At 44.9% G+C, this 17,724-nt stretch overlaps 1 protein-coding gene across 3 annotated transcripts in view; it reads left to right on the forward strand.

The window, feature by feature from the left end:
- LOC120994858 (granulocyte-macrophage colony-stimulating factor receptor subunit alpha-like) overlaps positions 1-17,724 on the forward strand; it is a 182,851-nt gene that overhangs the window by 100,923 nt on the left and 64,204 nt on the right. For all 3 annotated transcript variants that reach the window (XM_040423713.1, XM_040423712.1, XM_040423714.1), the window contains one exon: positions 15,746-15,866. In XM_040423713.1, the coding sequence (XP_040279647.1) occupies positions 15,746-15,866 (121 nt within the window). The remainder of the gene's footprint in view (positions 1-15,745; positions 15,867-17,724) is intronic.

Consider the following 17,724-nt stretch of genomic DNA (forward strand, 5'->3'; position numbering starts at 1 on the left):
ATCCAATATTTTAAGCATCCATTTTGTTCAAACCACAATGATGGTTGTTGCTTTGTCTCTGTCCAGACTGTACATCCACACTATGTATTTAGGGTATATGGTGCCACGTATTCCAAAACAATAATAATAACTATTAGTCTGTATTCAGACTGTGCATCTACACTATATCTATCTATCTATCTATCTATGTATACACACAGCATATTTTTGGACTATAAGACGCACTCTTTTTCCCTCAAAAGTGGGGGGAAAATGTCAGTGCATCTTATAGTCAGAATGTAGCCGGACACCGCACTGCAATTTACATTGCTGGCATGCATCTTGCAGACCCCTGTCCTTATGCTGCACAGTACGGCCTGTGATGTACACTTTCCAATGTATTGCAGTGCGATGTCAGGCTACATTCCAACATACACATGATGCTTCCTGACCTACTGCTGATGCTGAAGGGAGAAGGTGCTCCATACACTAGGGGATGTACACTACTGTGCTTCTTGTGCAATGTACACTACTGATCTTCCTGTGCAATGTACACTACTGTGCTTCCTGTCTATCCTCTTTCTGTATGTGTTGCTGCTGGAGGGAGACAGCAGGTAGTGCTGGCGGATTGCAGTTTGTGTGCTTCCTGCCTGCGCTGTGCTGCTGCTGCTGCTGGAGGGAGACATGGGTGGTGCAGGCTTTCCTCTTCTAACCTGCCTGTGTCACTTGTACATGCCTCCACCACATGACTGTGTCTGCCAACTTAGGTAATTATTCAGTGTGGTGTCCCCCAATAAAGTGTCCCCATACCTTTTATAAACCCAATACATTTGCATTTGACACTGTACCACATAAAAGGTTAGTATATAAAATGAGAATGCTCAGACTGGGACATAACATCTGTATGTGGGTAAGTAACTGGCTCAATGATAAAAAACAGAGGGTAGTTATTAACGGTACACACTCAGATTGGGTCACTGTCACTAGTGGGGTACCGCAGGGGTCAGTATTGGGCCCTATTCTCTTCAATATATTTATTAATGATCTTGTAGAAGGCTTGCATAGTAAAATATCAATTTTTGCAGATGACACTGAACTGTGTAAAGTAATTAACACTGAAGTGGACAGTATACTACTACAGAGGGATCTGGATAGATTGGAGGCTTGGGCAGAGAAGTGGCAGATGAGGTTTAACACTGACAAATGTAAAGTTATGCACATGGGAAGGAATAATGCAAGTCACCCGTACATACTAAATGGTAAAACACTCGGTAACACTGACATGGAAAAGGACATAGGAATTTTAATAAACAGCAATCTAAGTAGTAAAAACCAGTGTCAGGCAGCTGCTGCCAAGGCCAATAAGATAATGGGTTGCATCAAAAGGGGCATAGATGCCTGTGATGAGAACATAGTCCTACCACTTTACAAATCACTAGTCAGACCACACATGGAGTACTGTGTTCAGTTCTGGGCTCCTGTGAACAAGTAGACATAGCAGAGCTGGAGAGGGTTCAGAGGAGGGCAACTAAAGTAATAACTGGAATGGGGCAACTACAGTACCCTGAAAGATTATCAAAATTAGGGTTATTCACTTTAGAAGAAAGATGACTGAGGGGAGATCTAATTAATATGTATAAATATATCAGGGGACAGTACAGAGATCTCTCCCATCATCTATTTATCCCCATGACTGTGACGAGGGGACATCCTCTGCGTCTGGAGGAAAGAAGGTTTCTACACAAACATAGAAGAGGATTCTTTACGGTAAGAGCAGTGAGACTATGGAACTCTCTGCCTGAGGAGGTGGTGATGGGGAGTACAATAAAAGAGTTCAAGAGGGGCCTGGATGTATTTCTGGAGTGTAATAATATTACAGGCTATAACTACTAGAGAGGGGTCGTTGATCCAGGGAGTTGTTCTGATTGCCTTATTGGAGTTGGGAAGTAATTTTTCTCCCCTTAAGTGGGGAAAATTGGCATGTACCTCACAGTTTTTTTTTGCCTTCCTCTGTATCAACTTGCAGGATAACAGGCCGAACTGGATGGACAAATGTCTTTATTCGGCCTTATATACTATGTTACTATGTAATACAGTGTACCCTAATACAGTGTCTCCCAATACAGTGTGTCAGCAGCAGATCTCCTACATAACAGAGTGTCAGCAGCAGATCCCCCCATAACGGATGCGTCAGCAGCAGATCTCCTCCAAAACAGTGCATTATCCACTGATTTTCTCAGCTACAGTGCCCTCAAAATTGGGAAGGATACAGTGCTGACAGTTCTTTCATTACTATATTTTGTTACAGAAAAATGCATACAGTAGTTTCCTGCTGCATCCAATTTTGGAAGGATATCAAAGCAGAAAAGGCCTTCATATGAAATTCCTTTTAAACTGGCTGTAGTAATATGCCAAAGAACATGGAAACAGGGCAGCTGAGAGACATTTTAAGCCGCCTCCAACTAAAAAAAATTATTTGGGAGTGGAGGAAATAGGAGGTTCAGCTGCAACAATGTTTTCGTGGGCATGCTGCAAAATAGCCAAAGCTAGACGTGGACATGAAAGGGTGAATCACACGTCACAGGAACAACGGCTTTTCAGTCTCTACATATATGAAGCCAAGCATCTCCCTGCAGAGAAAGCAATTGAGGACTTCACTGGATCAGCATGGTGCTACAGGTTGATGAGCAGCTCAAAAAATGCATACATAATATAAATGTCACGGATGGTGTACAGGAAACAAGACAATACCATATAAACAATGTCTCTCTGGATCCACAACTAAGGAACAAAGGGAGACCCCTGCAATAGACCTGCCGCTCTCCCTCACTGCTCAGCCTATGCGAACACCCCAAAGGTGGATGGCCGCATATCCACGTTCCTCGGCTATCTATTACCTGAAGACCCTACAATAGTGAAGGGACACGACCACCGGCTCCCTACACTGACACGGAGGGAGTCAGGGTCACCTGGATCCAGAAAAGACAAAATCATAAATACATAAACAGCACTTATCTTGCAGACGAATGACGACTGACGACTGGGAACAGGGAACAGGGAACTGGGAACTGGGAACAGCATGCACACACACTCCAGGAAGTTGTATCAGCCGCACACTACTGCATTATGGGGAGGAACTTAAAGGGTAGCGATCAGTCTAACTGCATGACAGCTGAGATAGACTAACGAGATGAGAAACTAAACCAAAACAAAGAAATTCAAGGAGGAGGATCTGAGAAGCTCCTGTGAGCGCTTCTCAGCTGTCTGGCTGTGACAGTACCCCTCCCTCTAGGAGTGGACTCCGGACACTCAGGGCCCACCTTCTCAGGATGGGACCTATGGAAAGCCCTGATAAGACGAGAGGCCTTAATGTCCGTCACTGGGACCCACATCCTCTCCTCAGGACCATAACCCTCCCAATGAACGAGGTACTGGAGGGAACCGCGGACAAGACGAGAATCCACAATCCTAGAGACCTGAAATTCAAGATTTCCATCAACCATAATCGGAGGAGGAGGCAAAGGCGAGGGTACAATATGTTGAACATAAGGTTTCAATAAGGACTTATGAAAAACATTATGGATCTTCCAAGTCTGAGGAAGATCAAGACGGTAGGCAACAGGATTGATGACAGACAGGATCTTGTAAGGCCCAATAAACCTAGGACCCAACTTCCAGGAGGGAACCTTCAATTTGATATTCTTGGTAGACAACCACACCAGATCACCAACATTCAGGTCCGGACCAGGCACACGTCTCTTATCCGCCACACGCTTATATCTCTCACTCATGCTCTTTAGATTATCCTGAATCTTTTGCCAAATAGATGAAAAAGACGAGGAGAATCTGTCCTCATCAGGCAAACCAGAAGAGCCCTCTCCCGAGAAAGTCCCAAACTGCGGATGAAACCCATATGCACCAAAAAATGGTGACTTATCAGAGGACTCCTGACGACGGTTATTTAAAGCAAACTCAGCAAGGGACAAAAAAGAACACCAATCCTCCTGATTCTCCGCCACAAAACAGCGCAGATATGTCTCCAGATTCTGATTGACTCGCTCTGTCTGGCCATTCGACTGCGGATGGAAAGCAGAAGAGAATGACAACCGAACCCCCAAGCGAGAACAGAAAGCCTTCCAGAATCTGGAAACAAACTGCGTGCCCCTATCAGAGACTATGTCTGAAGGAATCCCATGCAATTTGACAATGTGGTCAATAAATGCCTGCGCCAGCGTCTTAGCATTGGGCAAACCAGGAAAAGGGATAAAATGCACCATTTTGCTAAAACGGTCCACCACCACCAGAATCACAGACTTCCCCGAGGAACGAGGCAAGTCCGTTATGAAGTCCATGGACAGATGTGTCCAAGGACGGGAAGGAATGGGCAAAGGAAGGAGAGGACCTGATGGCCGTGAATGAGGGACCTTGGCACGAGCGCAAGTCTCGCAAGCTGCCACAAAACCCTCAACCGACTTACGAAGCGCAGGCCACCAGAATCTCCGAGCGATGAGATCCAGTGTGGCTCTTGCCCCCGGGTGCCCAGCAAGGACCGTGTCGTGGTGTTCTTTAAAAATCTTGTGTCTCAAAGCGAGAGGCACAAACAACCTCCCAGGAGGACAAAGATCAGGAGCTTCTGACTGGGCTGCCTGCACCTCTGCCTCCAATTCAGGAAAAAGAGCAGAGACCACCACACCTTCAGCCAAAATGGGACCCGGGTCTTCAAAATTCCCACCTCCCGGAAAACAACGTGACAGGGCATCTGCCTTCACATTCTTAACCCCAGGGCGGAACGTAACAACAAAATTAAACCTTGAAAAGAACAAAGACCATCTGGCCTGTCTCGGGTTCAGACGCTTGGCTGACTCCAAGTAGGCCAGATTTTTATGGTCAGTAAACACGGTAATAGGGTGTCTGGCTCCCTCTAGCCAATGGCGCCATTCCTCAAAAGCCAACTTGATGGCCAACAATTCCCTATCTCCCACATCATAATTTCTCTCTGCGGAGGAGAGTTTCTTTGAGAAAAAGGCACACGGTTGCCATTTGGCAGGAGAGGAACCCTGAGACAAGACCGCACCCACCCCTACCTCAGAAGCATCAACCTCAACTATGAAGGGTAACGAAATATCAGGTTGTACTAGGATGGGAGCGGAAGCAAAACTCTCCTTGATATTAGAAAAGGCCTTACGCGCCTCTACCGACCAGGAAGAAAAATCTACCCCCTTTCTGGTCATATCAGTGAGTGGTTTAACAACAGAGGAATAATTCTAAATAAATTTCCTGTAATAATTGGCAAAGCCCAAAAAACACATCAGCGCCTTCTGATTCTCAGGAAGCTCCCACTCAAGCACAGCGCGGACCTTCTCGGGGTCCATGCGAAAACCAGAAGCGGAGACAAGAAACCCCAGAAATTGGATTTCTGGAACCGCAAACACACATTTTTCCAGTTTCGCGTATAATTTATTCTCCCGCAGGATGAGCAAGACCTGACGTAAGTGTTCCTTATGAGTCTTGAAATCAGGAGAAAAAATCAAAATGTCATCCAAATACACTAATACAAATTTTCCCATTAAATGATAAAAAATGCTGTTGACGAAATGCTGAAAAACGGCTGGGGCATTCATCAAACCAAAAGGCATAACCAAATTCTCAAAATGGCCCTCAGGGGTATTGAAAGCCGTCTTCCATTCGTCTCCTTCTCTGACCCTAACCAGGTTGTATGCCCCTCTTAGGTCTAATTTGGAAAAGACTTTAGCCCCAACAACCTGGTTAAACAGGTCCGGGATCAGAGGAATCGGATAAGGATCACGAATAGTGATACTGTTCAGCTCCCTGAAATCCAGACAAGGTCTTACAGAACCATCTTTTTTCTTAACAAAGAAAAAACCAGCGGCAACAGGTGACTTCGAGGGTCGTATGTGTCCTTTTCTCAGACTCTCAGAGATATATGCCCGCATAGCGACCCTCTCAGGTTGGGAGAGATTGTATAAACGAGATTTAGGCAGCTTGGCGCCTGGGATGAGATTAATAGGGCAATCATACTCCCTGTGCGGAGGTAAACCCTGAACTCCACTCTCAGAGAAGACATCCAAAAATTCAGAGAGGAAAGATGGTACAGTCTTAGTAGAAACCTCAGAAACCGATGTTATGAGGCAATTCTCTCTGCAAAAGTTACTCCAACCATTTATTTGCCTCGCTTGCCAATCAATGGTGGGGTTATGTTTAGTGAGCCAGGGTAGCCCCAACACTAGAGGAGTAGGCAAACCGCTAAGGACGAAACATGACACATCCTCAACATGAGCATCACTCACAATTAAACGGATATTGTGAACTATGCCCTTTAATGATTTCTGAGAAAGTGGAGCTGAATCAATAGCAAAAACAGGAATATCCTTTCCCAAAGTGCATACCTGGAAACCATGAGTTATTGCAAATTGATTATCAATGAGGTTGACAGCTGCTCCACTATCCACAAAAATCTCACAAAAAATGCTCTTGCTCTCTAGCGCCACCCTAGCAGGCAGGACAAAACGGGAACTACAAGCAAACGGAAAACCTTCAATTTCCGCCTCAACCCTGCCAATAGTAACAGACGGAACATTTTTAAAAGATTTCTTCCTTTTTGTCTCTTTATTACTTCCAGAAAACTGCCTGAATCTCCTAGAGGGACAAACATTTGCCAAATGATTTATACCTCCACAACAAAAACAAACCCTCCCATGCGGGCTGAATCTTCTATTGTCAGAGGCAATCAACCCCAGCTGCATGGGCTCCTGCTCAGAAGGGGCTGACAGCGACTGAGACTCCTGCGCACAGAATGAGACCGCTGCACTGTCCCGGGACTGAGTATGACAGGAAGGAGAGATCTCTCCTCTCTCTCTAAGACGCCTGTCAATACGAACGGCCTGAGACATAGCAGAGTCCAAGGAGATAGGCCTCTCATGAAAGGAAAATGCATCTTTCAATCCCTCTGAAAGACCATGGCAAAATTGACTTCGGAGTGCAGCATCATTCCAACCAGTATCAGCTGCCCATCTCCAAAATTCTGAGCAGTATATCTCTGCGGATTGTTTACCCTGGCATAACAGACGTAGTCTAGACTCAGCCAGAGCAATACGATCCGGATCATCATATATCTGACCCAGGGCTAAAAAGAATTCATCCACTGAGCGGAGGGGCCGTGCCCCCTCCGGTAACGAAAAGGCCCAAGACTGAGCGTTACCCCTGAGCGGCGATACAATGATCCCCACCCTCCGTTCTTCATCACCAGAAGAATGGGGAAGAAGGCGAAAATGGAGTTTGCAAGCCTCTTTAAAACGCACAAAATTCTCACTACCCCCAGAGAACGTATCCGGGAGCGAGATCTTGGGCTCAGCACAAACTCCATGAACGCAAGCTGAACCGGTCACTTGAAACTGAGAAAAAATCCTACGGAGATCAGCTACCTCCAATGAAAGACCCTGGAGGCGTTCAGCCAAAAGTGAAACCGGATCCATGCTTGAGACGGTTTTGGCGGCTGATAATGTCACGGATGGTGTACAGGAAACAAGACAATACCATATAAACAATGTCTCTCTGGATCCACAACTAAGGAACAAAGGGAGACCCCTGCAATAGACCTGCCGCTCTCCCTCACTGCTCAGCCTATGCGAACACCCCAAAGGTGGATGGCCGCATATCCACGTTCCTCGGCTATCTATTACCTGAAGACCCTACAATAGTGAAGGGACACGACCACCGGCTCCCTACACTGACACGGAGGGAGTCAGGGTCACCTGGATCCAGAAAAGACAAAATCATAAATACATAAACAGCACTTATCTTGCAGACGAATGACGACTGACGACTGGGAACAGGGAACTGGGAACTGGGAACTGGGAACAGCATGCACACACACTCCAGGAAGTTGTATCAGCCGCACACTACTGCATTATGGGGAGGAACTTAAAGGGTAGCGATCAGTCTAACTGCATGACAGCTGAGATAGACTAATGAGATGAGAAACTAAACCAAAACAAAGAAATTCAAGGAGGAGGATCTGAGAAGCTCCTGTAAGCGCTTCTCAGCTGTCTGGCTGTGACAATAAATCTAAGATTGCGTCTTTTCACAAATTTGTACTTGATGCAAGGAATAAAAAGGTCTTCGGAATAGGCCAGATTGGGAATATGGATGAAGTCCAGTTAACCTTTGATGTGACAGGTGGAAAAACAACCATAAACGTAAAAATCTCAGGACACAAGAAAACCCATTACACAGTTGTGTTGTCCTGCTGCACAGATGGCACCAAACTGCCAACAATCTTCAAAAGAAAAAACAAGGCAAAAGAAGTGATCCCATGAGGAGTTTTGGAATGAAAAAAATGGGTCAAAAATGCCTGGCCCAAAAGCTCTGGAGGGCTTCAGAAAAAACCTTCCCTATTAGTGCTTGACTAATTTAAGGCAGATATTGGTAAAACCACAAAAAAAGAGATTTAAGGAAGTGAACACTCATCTAGATGTAATTGCTTGGGGGCTTACAACTTCTGGACATTTCCATTAACAAGTCATTTAAAGATTTTATGTATGAATCTACTGTATTAACAAAATAAACAAAGTCCAGGTAAAATTCACTGGGCAAACATCAGACAAACAAAATACGAAGGAAAGCCAGGAGTAGTCCTGATCCGTGCATAAGTCTCTGTGCAACTTGCCAGGTAAATGGATGCGTCACGGAAAGTCCCTGGTCCTGGGTCCCACTGGAACGGACGGAGTCCCAGCAAACTTCAGTCAGTACCCAGCAGTACTGACCTGAACCTGGATAAGGAAGGATAACAGTGGGTACTGACCGACCTGGGAGGCCATCTTTTATGTGCCTGCTACCAAATCCCAGGGCGCCAAGTGTCCACTCCCCATAGATCATGATTCTGCCCTACACCTGTATGCAAGGCTTTGGTCGGTCATTAGTCAATTAGACCAATACCGGCCCCCTAATCTGCTTTGAACTTGCGGACAGGTGCTATTCCCTTCGCTGGTCAGCGAAGAGCATAAGAAGTGCGTATGCGCGACCGCATATCCCCTTGCTAACCCGTTTTCAAACATGGATGCACGACAGGCTCTGCGAGAGTGCGTTGACATGGACACCGGAATGGAATCCAGAATATAGGCACCGGAGACAAGCTCGGCCGCAGTGTACTGCCACTAGCCTGGCCAAGCTGTCCCCGAAAGCCATGCGGTCTTCCCCACCGGCGCACATGCGAATGCATCTCTGCGTCGGTTCGCAAAGGGGTCGGAGCTGGTGTACCAATGGAGACACACGTAACCTGTCCCGCAGCTCCACGAGGACCCTTTTTGGTCACACCGGAGTGTGAGACAGGTGAGGGTCTTACATTACCCCCCCCCCCTCGAGGAGGCGGCTCTGAAGACTCCAAGCGAGCTTTCCCTGGATTATCCCGGTGGAAGGCTGCCACCAACTCATCCGCATGCACCTGACGAGCAGGTACCCAACATCTCTCCTCTGGACCAAGACCCTTCCAGTCTACCAAGTATTGGACAGACTTCTGGACAAAACGAGAGTCCAAAATCCTGTTCACCTCAAACTCTAACACTGCTTGGACCTCCAAGAGAAGAGAGCCTTGGATCCCTGCCCTCCATGCACCTGAATGGATACATCTTAGTGGAAGCATGCTCAGAGTTGTTATAAGCCACCTCCGCGAAGGGTAGATACGCGGCCCATTCCTCCTGGCAGTCTGACACGAACACCGGAGATATTGCTCCAGGGTCTGGTTAGTCCTTTTCCGTCTGACCATTGTGGTCTCTGGGTGAAAACCGGAAGAGAAAGACAAATTTATACCCAACCGGGAGCAGAAAGAATGCCAGAAACGAGAGATGACTTGAACACCTCTATCTGAAACAATATCATCTGGCGCTCCGTGTAATCGAAAGACATGATTTAAAAACAGATCTGCCAATTCTCTGGCCGAGGGCAATCCGGGAAATGGGATAAAATGGGCCATTTTACTAAAACAGTCCACTACTACCCAGATAACCATACTTCCAGAGGACCTTGGCAAATCTGTGATGAAGTTCATGGAGATGTGAGTCCATGGAGCCGGAGGAATGGGCAATGGGAGCAAAGTACCAGAAGGGGCGGACCGAGACGGTTTACATCAAGCAAACACACTACATGCCTGGATATAGACCTTAACATCAACGGACATACTGGCCCACCAAATGTGACGTTTAACAAGGGCAAGTGTTTTATTAACACCCAGATGCCCTGCAGACTTGGAGTCATAAAGCTGTTGGATAACCTTTAACCGAAGGTTAACTGGTACAAATCATCGCCCCTCGGGCTTGTTAGGCGACTCTCTGCCTGTGAAGGCTCGAGAAGAGAGGACAAGTCCTCTATTAACTCTGAGGTCCCTAGGGTGGCCATAAAACATTTAGTGGGAAGAATACTCTCTGGCTCAGAGCTCAGGATGGAAGCAGCCTCAGGGAAACAACGGGACACAGCATCTGCCTTCACATTTTTAGAACCTGGCTTATACGTGAGGCGAATATTGAAGCGGGTGAAAAACAATGCCCACCGAGCTTGTCAGGAGTTGAGTCTCTTGGCAGTCTCTAGGTACTCAAAATTTTTGTGGTCAGTGAGAACCGTAATGGCATGTTCCGCACCCTCTAGCTAATGTCTTCACTCTTGAAAAGCCAATTTTACTCCCAGAAGCTCTCTATTGCCGATGTCATAATTACACTCGGCTGAGAGAGCTTCTGAGAAAAGAAGGCACAGGGATGTAACCTCTCAGGGACCCCAGAATACTGTGAAAGAACTGCCCCAACACCAACCTCGGAGGCATCGACCTCGAAGACAAAAGGTCGGGAAGTGTCTGGATGAGTAAGGATTGGCGCAGTGCAAAAGGCCTACTTTAGCATTTCAAAGGCTCTGTCTGCCTCTCTCGTCCACTTTGAAGGATTAGCTCCCTTCTTAGTGAGGTTAGTGATAGGTACCACTATCGCAGAGAAATTCTTAATAAACTTGCGGTAGAAGTTGGCAAAGCCTAAGAAACGTTGCAGTCCCTTCAGATCCTTAGGCCGAGGCCAATCCAAGACGGCAGAAAGTTTGGATGGATCCATAGCCAGTCCCCTTTCTGAGATAATGTACCCCAGAAAAGGCAATTCCATTACCTCAAACAGACACTTCTCTAGTTTGGCAAAGAGGCGGTTCTCCCTCAGTTTCTGGAAAACCTGACACACGTGTCTCCGATGAGACACCAGATCCGACGAGTAGATTAGTTTAAATCTACCTAAGAAATCCATGAGGACATCATTGATGAACTCCTGGAAGGACCCAGGAGCATTAAAGAGACCACAAGGCATAACGAGATACTCGTAATGCCCGTCTCTGGTGTTGAATGCGGTCTTCCATTCATCACCTTCTCTGACGCGTTATATGCACCCCTCAAATCGAGTTTGGTGAAGATCTGGGCCCCTGCCACCTGAGAAAACAAATCGTCAGTCAGAGGCAGAGGGTACCGATTCTTCACCGTGATCCGATTGAGGGCGCAAAAGTCGATGCAGGGTCTCAAGCCTCCATCCTTCTTCTCCACGAAGACGAACCCGGCTCCAGCGGGGGAAGTGGATGGACGAATGAAACCCTTCTCGAGATTCTCTTTAATATAATCACACTGGGCCTGAATCTCAGGTCCAGTGAGATTATATAGATGTCCCCGGGGTGGCATGGTACCTGGCAACAGATCTATGAGACAATCATATGACCTATGGGGAGGTAACACATCAGTCCCCTGTGGACTGAACACGTTCTGGAAGTGATGGTAATGCTTGGGTAATGTACTTAATACTTCCGTGGAGGCTAGTGGCAACTCAGGACATATGCACCGAGTGAGGCATTCAGTACTCCACTGGCAAATCTGACCTGAGCGCCAGTCCACTATCGGATTATGTAGTCTCAACCAAAGGAGACCCAAAATCACAGGAGTGGATGGCATGTCCAGGACAAAAAGGCTTAAGGTCTCCCGATGATCAGCCCCCACTGTTACCTGCATCCCGGGCGTCATCCACACGGTACGACCATCCTGGAGAGGAGATCAATCAACAGCGGTCAGTCGATGCACCAAGACTGAGTCCATAAAATACCCTGCTGCTGCAGAATCAATCAGGGCAAAAAACACATGGACTTTGTCTTGCCACTGTAGTGAAATGGGTACCATCACTCGAGTTGAAGGAGGGATAATAGCACCTAGGAGGTTCTCCTCTATGCCCCCTAGGTACATTCGTTACCCGCCGACAGGAGGGGACAGGTCTTAACGAGATGTCCTGCTTTTCCACAAAGCAGGCACAGACTTTTCTGTTGGCGACGAGCTCGTTCCACTTGTGTAAGATGGGAGGACCCAACCTCCATTGGCTCTTCCGCTGGCTTGGTGGCCCCTGGATGTGGCCATGAAAGTGTAAAGAGAGTCGACCGTTCTATGCGCCTCTCCCGGATCCATCTGTCAGCATCGATTGCCAGGCAGATGGCCATCTCCAATGAGACTGGAGTGGGTAAGGCTAAAAAAAGATCCCGGACTGCATCAGAAAGTCCCAGCCGGAAACTATGGCGGAGGGCTGCGTCACCCCAGGTGGTGAAAGCTGCCCATCACCTGAATAACGCAGCATATTCTTCGGCAGGGCGGCGACCTTGCTGAATATGCCTGAGATGGTTCTCGGCAGTATGGATACGATATGGGTCGTCGTAGATAACGGCCATGGCCTCAAAGAAAGCTTTGACTGACAAATAGGTGGCGTGGTCCTGGGGCAAATTAAACGCCCAACGTTGGGGATCTCCACGCAGCAAGGACATTATGATCCCAATCCTCTGTCTGATATTGCCGGAAGCTATCGGCCGCAACTGTATATATAAAAGACAAGAGTCTCTGAAGTTTAGGAATTCCTGTCTATCTCCTGTAAAGGAGTCAGGCAGAGAAATCTTTGGCTCCACTTGGTGTCTTGCGATCGTGATGGGTAACGTGGAAGCTTCTTGGAGCAGCTGCTTGATTCCAAAACTTTTTTTCCTCTAAAGTCTATGGGCCAGATTTATCATTAGCCCATGTCAGAATAATTGAGTGAAAAAGTTTGCGACTTTTATTGGCTCTGCACTATGCTAAAAAGTAGCAAACAAATGCGCAAAATCACTCCAGTGAGGACCATGCTTATCTTATGCAACTTTTTAAAAGAACATGCAACTTTTTCGTAAAGACGTGCGACTTTTGTAAAGACGCTTAGTGATGGATAAACTGCTACCGTCAAACCACATTAATTACAGTCTTAAAGGGCCAATCATAAATCTGACTTAGCTAAAACTGACTTTAGCCATATGTGAAAGTGGAGTGAGCTGTCAGAGTAATGATAAATCTGGCCCTTTGTGCGAAAAATACAGTAATATATAAGGTATTGTGTATTTCCACTATAACCATTTCTGTATTTACAGTATTAAGGGGGTCAAGTGAGCATTTTGAAGCCACAGATATTTTGCAGAAATTAATGAATATTACAATTCCATAGATATGGCATTTCAGTGTCCAATGTGTGATGCCCAGCTGGTGCTATCTGAGACTCACAATATACTAGTTGAATTGAGACAGGTTCCACTGGGTACGGAAATACCAGAAATATGGACACACAGCAGGGCTCAGAAGGGAAGAGCACCATTTGGCTCTTGGAGCACGGATTTTGCTAAAATGGTTTTCAGACCCTGCATCACATTTGCAGAGACCCTCAGGTACCCATACAATGGAAACCCACTGTGAGTGACCCCATTTTGAAAACTAAAACCCTCAAGTTATTAATCAAGGGCTGGAGTGAGCAATTTGACACCAGATGTATTTTTCAGAAATTAATGAGCAAGTGACCTTGCAACATGGACGTAAACTGCTGTTTGGGTATGTTGCAGAGTTTAGAAGGGAAAGACCACCTTTTGGCTTTCCAGCACAGATTTTGATGGATTGGTTTACACCATGTTTCTTTCAAAGAGCAATTTTCTGAGAATCATACTTTTCTTTATTTTTCTCTCAATTGAGTTGTGTGAGGGCTTATGTTTTATGGGATGAGTTGTAATCATTATTGGTTCTATTTTAGTGTACATACTACTTTTTGATCACTTTTTACTTCACTTTTTGGGAAGAAGGATAAAGAAAAGACAGCAATTTCTCCATTCCTTTTTAAGTTTTGTTATTCCGGCTTACACTGCTTGGAAAAACTGGTATGTTATCTTTATCCTGCTGGTCAGTACAATTAAAGAGAAACCAATTATAATTTTTTTCCATTTTACACAAAGTTTTGCAAAAAAAATCTTGTTTTTGCATTGCCGTTTTCTGAAACCCATATTTTTAAAAAAATTTTTTTTGCTGGATGAGGTGGCATTTTCATTGGTACTGTTTCGGGAGGCAACAAGACCAAGAAATGGCCTTTCTGGCATATTATTTTTTTTATGTTGTGCACCTGATAGACTTAATAGAACAGGTTATTATGGAAGCAGTGATACCAAATATGTCTATTTTTTATTCTTGTTCATTTCTATCACAATAAAGGCATGTTTGAAAAAAAAATCATGTTTTTGTGTTGCCATTTTCTGAGAGCCATTTATTTTTTATTTTTCTGGAGATGGTCTTGTGTGAGAGCTTTTATTTATTTTATTTTTTTTATGCTTTTTGTGAGAGGTGACCACTGTTTCTATATTTATTTATTTTTTTACAGCATTCACCTAATGCGATAGATTATGGAATATTTTCATAGAGCAAGTAATTACGAACACAGCGATACCTAATATTCCTATTTTCCTACTTTCCAGTTTTTAACCAGAATAAAGCTGCAAATATTACTTTATTGTGAGTGCCGCTATTCATTTTTTCTTTATTTGTTGATTTCAGTACTTTTTGATCACTTGATATTGTGCTTTTTTTAGGCTCTTTGGGACACAGAACAGACAAAAAAGAGTCACATTTCCATGTTTGAAGTCTATTATAATGAGTTTCACCAAAAATGTCAGGGGAAAATGCTTTATACACCATCAAGCACCTTCTTTAGTTATATATATATATGTGTCTATAGCCCCAACACATTCTGAACTCATCATCTTTCCTTTTGGGGCCACAGTTTATTTCTGAATAATGAAATTAGGCAATTTGTATGCGTCATCCTAAAGTGCAGCTGTCAACATGACCATTTGTATTAAACCAGGCATAATGCATGCCAGATTGGGTTGATCCTGCTGATCAAAACAATATATGTCTTGTCAAAATCGGTTGCTGCGTTCCCAAGAAAATAGACCTTTAAGGGGTAATTTATTAACCTGAAATATGCCTATATTAGGCGTATTTCAGGCGCAGATTGTGGCACAAAGGTTAGTTGCACTGCAATCTGCAGCTTGCCCCCGCTCACGCCAGGTCTAAAAGTCTGGGCGTGGCGTGGAAGGGGATGGGTCAGCGGGGCCATCTCATTCATAATTTTCTATGACTGGTTCAGGCGTAGAAAATGGTCTAAATGTAAGCCAGCTACATAACTTCACAGCCAGATCAGGGGCTTTATTAAGACCGGCGTCTAAAATGCCAGTCTTTATAAATGACCCCCTTAATCTTTATGCAAATGTGAGCATCAACGCTCCGAGTGATGGGCCTAGACAGATAGCAGTTTAATCAGGAGGATCAAATGCAGATGCTCTTAAACTTTTGGCTGACGCTCATAAAAAAAAAGGCAAGCAGTATATCCGTTTATATAATATATACTTCTACTTTTATTTTCAGGTAAGAATAATTCGGCTGCTGAAAATTTTGCCTGCATGATATACAATGTTTACATCATGAACTGCTCCTGGACTGTGGGCAAAGAAGCCCCTGAAGATACTCAATATTCTTTGGTTCTCAGGTAAAAATGTAGTAACATAGTTTATAAGGCCGAAAAAAGACATCTGTCCATCCAGTTCGGCCTGTTATCCTGCAAGTTGATACAGAAGAAGGCAAAAAAAAAAAACTGTACGGTAGAAGTAAATTTTCCCCACTTAAGGAGAAAAGAATTCCTTCCCGACTCCAATCAGGCAATCAGAATAACTTCCTGGATCAACGACCCCTCTCTAGTAGCTATAACCTGTAATATTATTACACTCCAGAAACACATCCAGGCCCCTCTTGAACTCTTTTAGTGAACTCACCATCACCACCTCCTCAGGCAGAGAGTTCCATAGTCTCACTGCTCTTACCGTAAAGAATCCTCTTCTATGTTTGTGTACAAACCTTCTTTCCTCCAGACGCAGAGGATGTCCCCTCGTCACAGTCACAGTCTTGGGGATAAATAGATGATTGGATAGATCTCTGTACTGACCCGTGATATATTTATACATATTAATTAGATCTCCCCTCAGTCGTCTTTTTTCTAAAGTGAATAACCCTAATTTTGATAATCTTTCTGGGTACTGTAGTCCACCCATTTCATTATTATTTCTTTAGTTGCCCTCCTCTGGACCTTCTCCAGCTCTGCTATGTCTGCCTTGTTCACAGGAGCCCAGAACTGTACACAGTACTCCATGTGTGGTCTGACTAGTGATTTGTAAAGTGGTAGGATTATGTTCTCATCATGGGCATCTATGCCCCTTTTGATGCAACCCATTATCTTATTGGCCTTGGCAGCAGTTGCCTGACACTGGTTTCTACAGCTTAGTTTGCTGTTCACTAAAATTCCTAGGTCCTTTTCCATGTCAGTTTTACCCAGTGTTTTTCCATTTAGTATGTACGGGTGACTTGTATTATTCCTTCCCATGTGCATAACCTTATATTTGTCAGTGTTAAACCTCATCTGCCACTTATCTGCCCAAGCCTCCAATCTATCCAGATCCATCTGTAGCAGTATATTGTCCTCTCCTGTGTTAATTACTTTACACAGTTTAGTGTCATCTGTAAAAAAAAATTGCTATTTTACTGTGCAAGCCTTCTACAAGATCATTAATAAATATATTAAAGAGAATAGGGCCCAATACTGACCCCTGAGGTTCCCCACTAGTGACAGTGACCCAATCTGAGTGTGTACCGATAATAACCACTAGAGATGAGCGAATTTCGAAAAAATTTGATTCGGCCAGTTCGCCGAATTTTCCGAAAAAAATTGCTTCGATCGAATATATTCGCGATGAATTGCGATAAAAACAGCTTATTCCAGGCTGCATATAGCCTTTATATGGATGTAGAACACTGTGCCTTGCAGTAACACGCATAGGGAGTGTGCTGGGGTAGTGAAATAATACTGTCAGTCAGTATGACATGTAGATGACAGGCGTTGCTATTAGAATCACTGCACACTTCACTTATTTGGGCATCACGGGGCCAAAACTGACCAAATAACTCAATTATTAACTCAGCCTTACAGGTCCATGTTAGCATCAAGAAGAAGAGCACTCCTTTTACACCCTCGTCAGCTGATTCCACATAGATGTCTACAGAACCTGTTCTATTAAACGCTTATACAAGTAAAGCCCCCCCCCTCCCCCCGTAAGCAGTACGTTTGTGTTGAAGTCACTGATTATTTTGCCCTTCCTCTGATCCGTCAGAACCATAACCCACAAAAAACGGATCCTGTCTGGGGAGCATACGTCTTCACTCGGTCAGCATTTGCTCAGTAATCCATCAGTATTGGTAATGCAAAAAAAAAACGGGGGTGGATCGAAAACAGAGATGACACGTGAATGGAATATTTGCATGTCTTTTGTGTTTTGCACCCACTCCTGCTTTTGGCT

This window comes from Bufo bufo, chromosome 3 (genome assembly GCF_905171765.1).
Source record: "Bufo bufo chromosome 3, aBufBuf1.1, whole genome shotgun sequence".
NCBI lineage: Eukaryota > Metazoa > Chordata > Amphibia > Anura > Bufonidae > Bufo > Bufo bufo.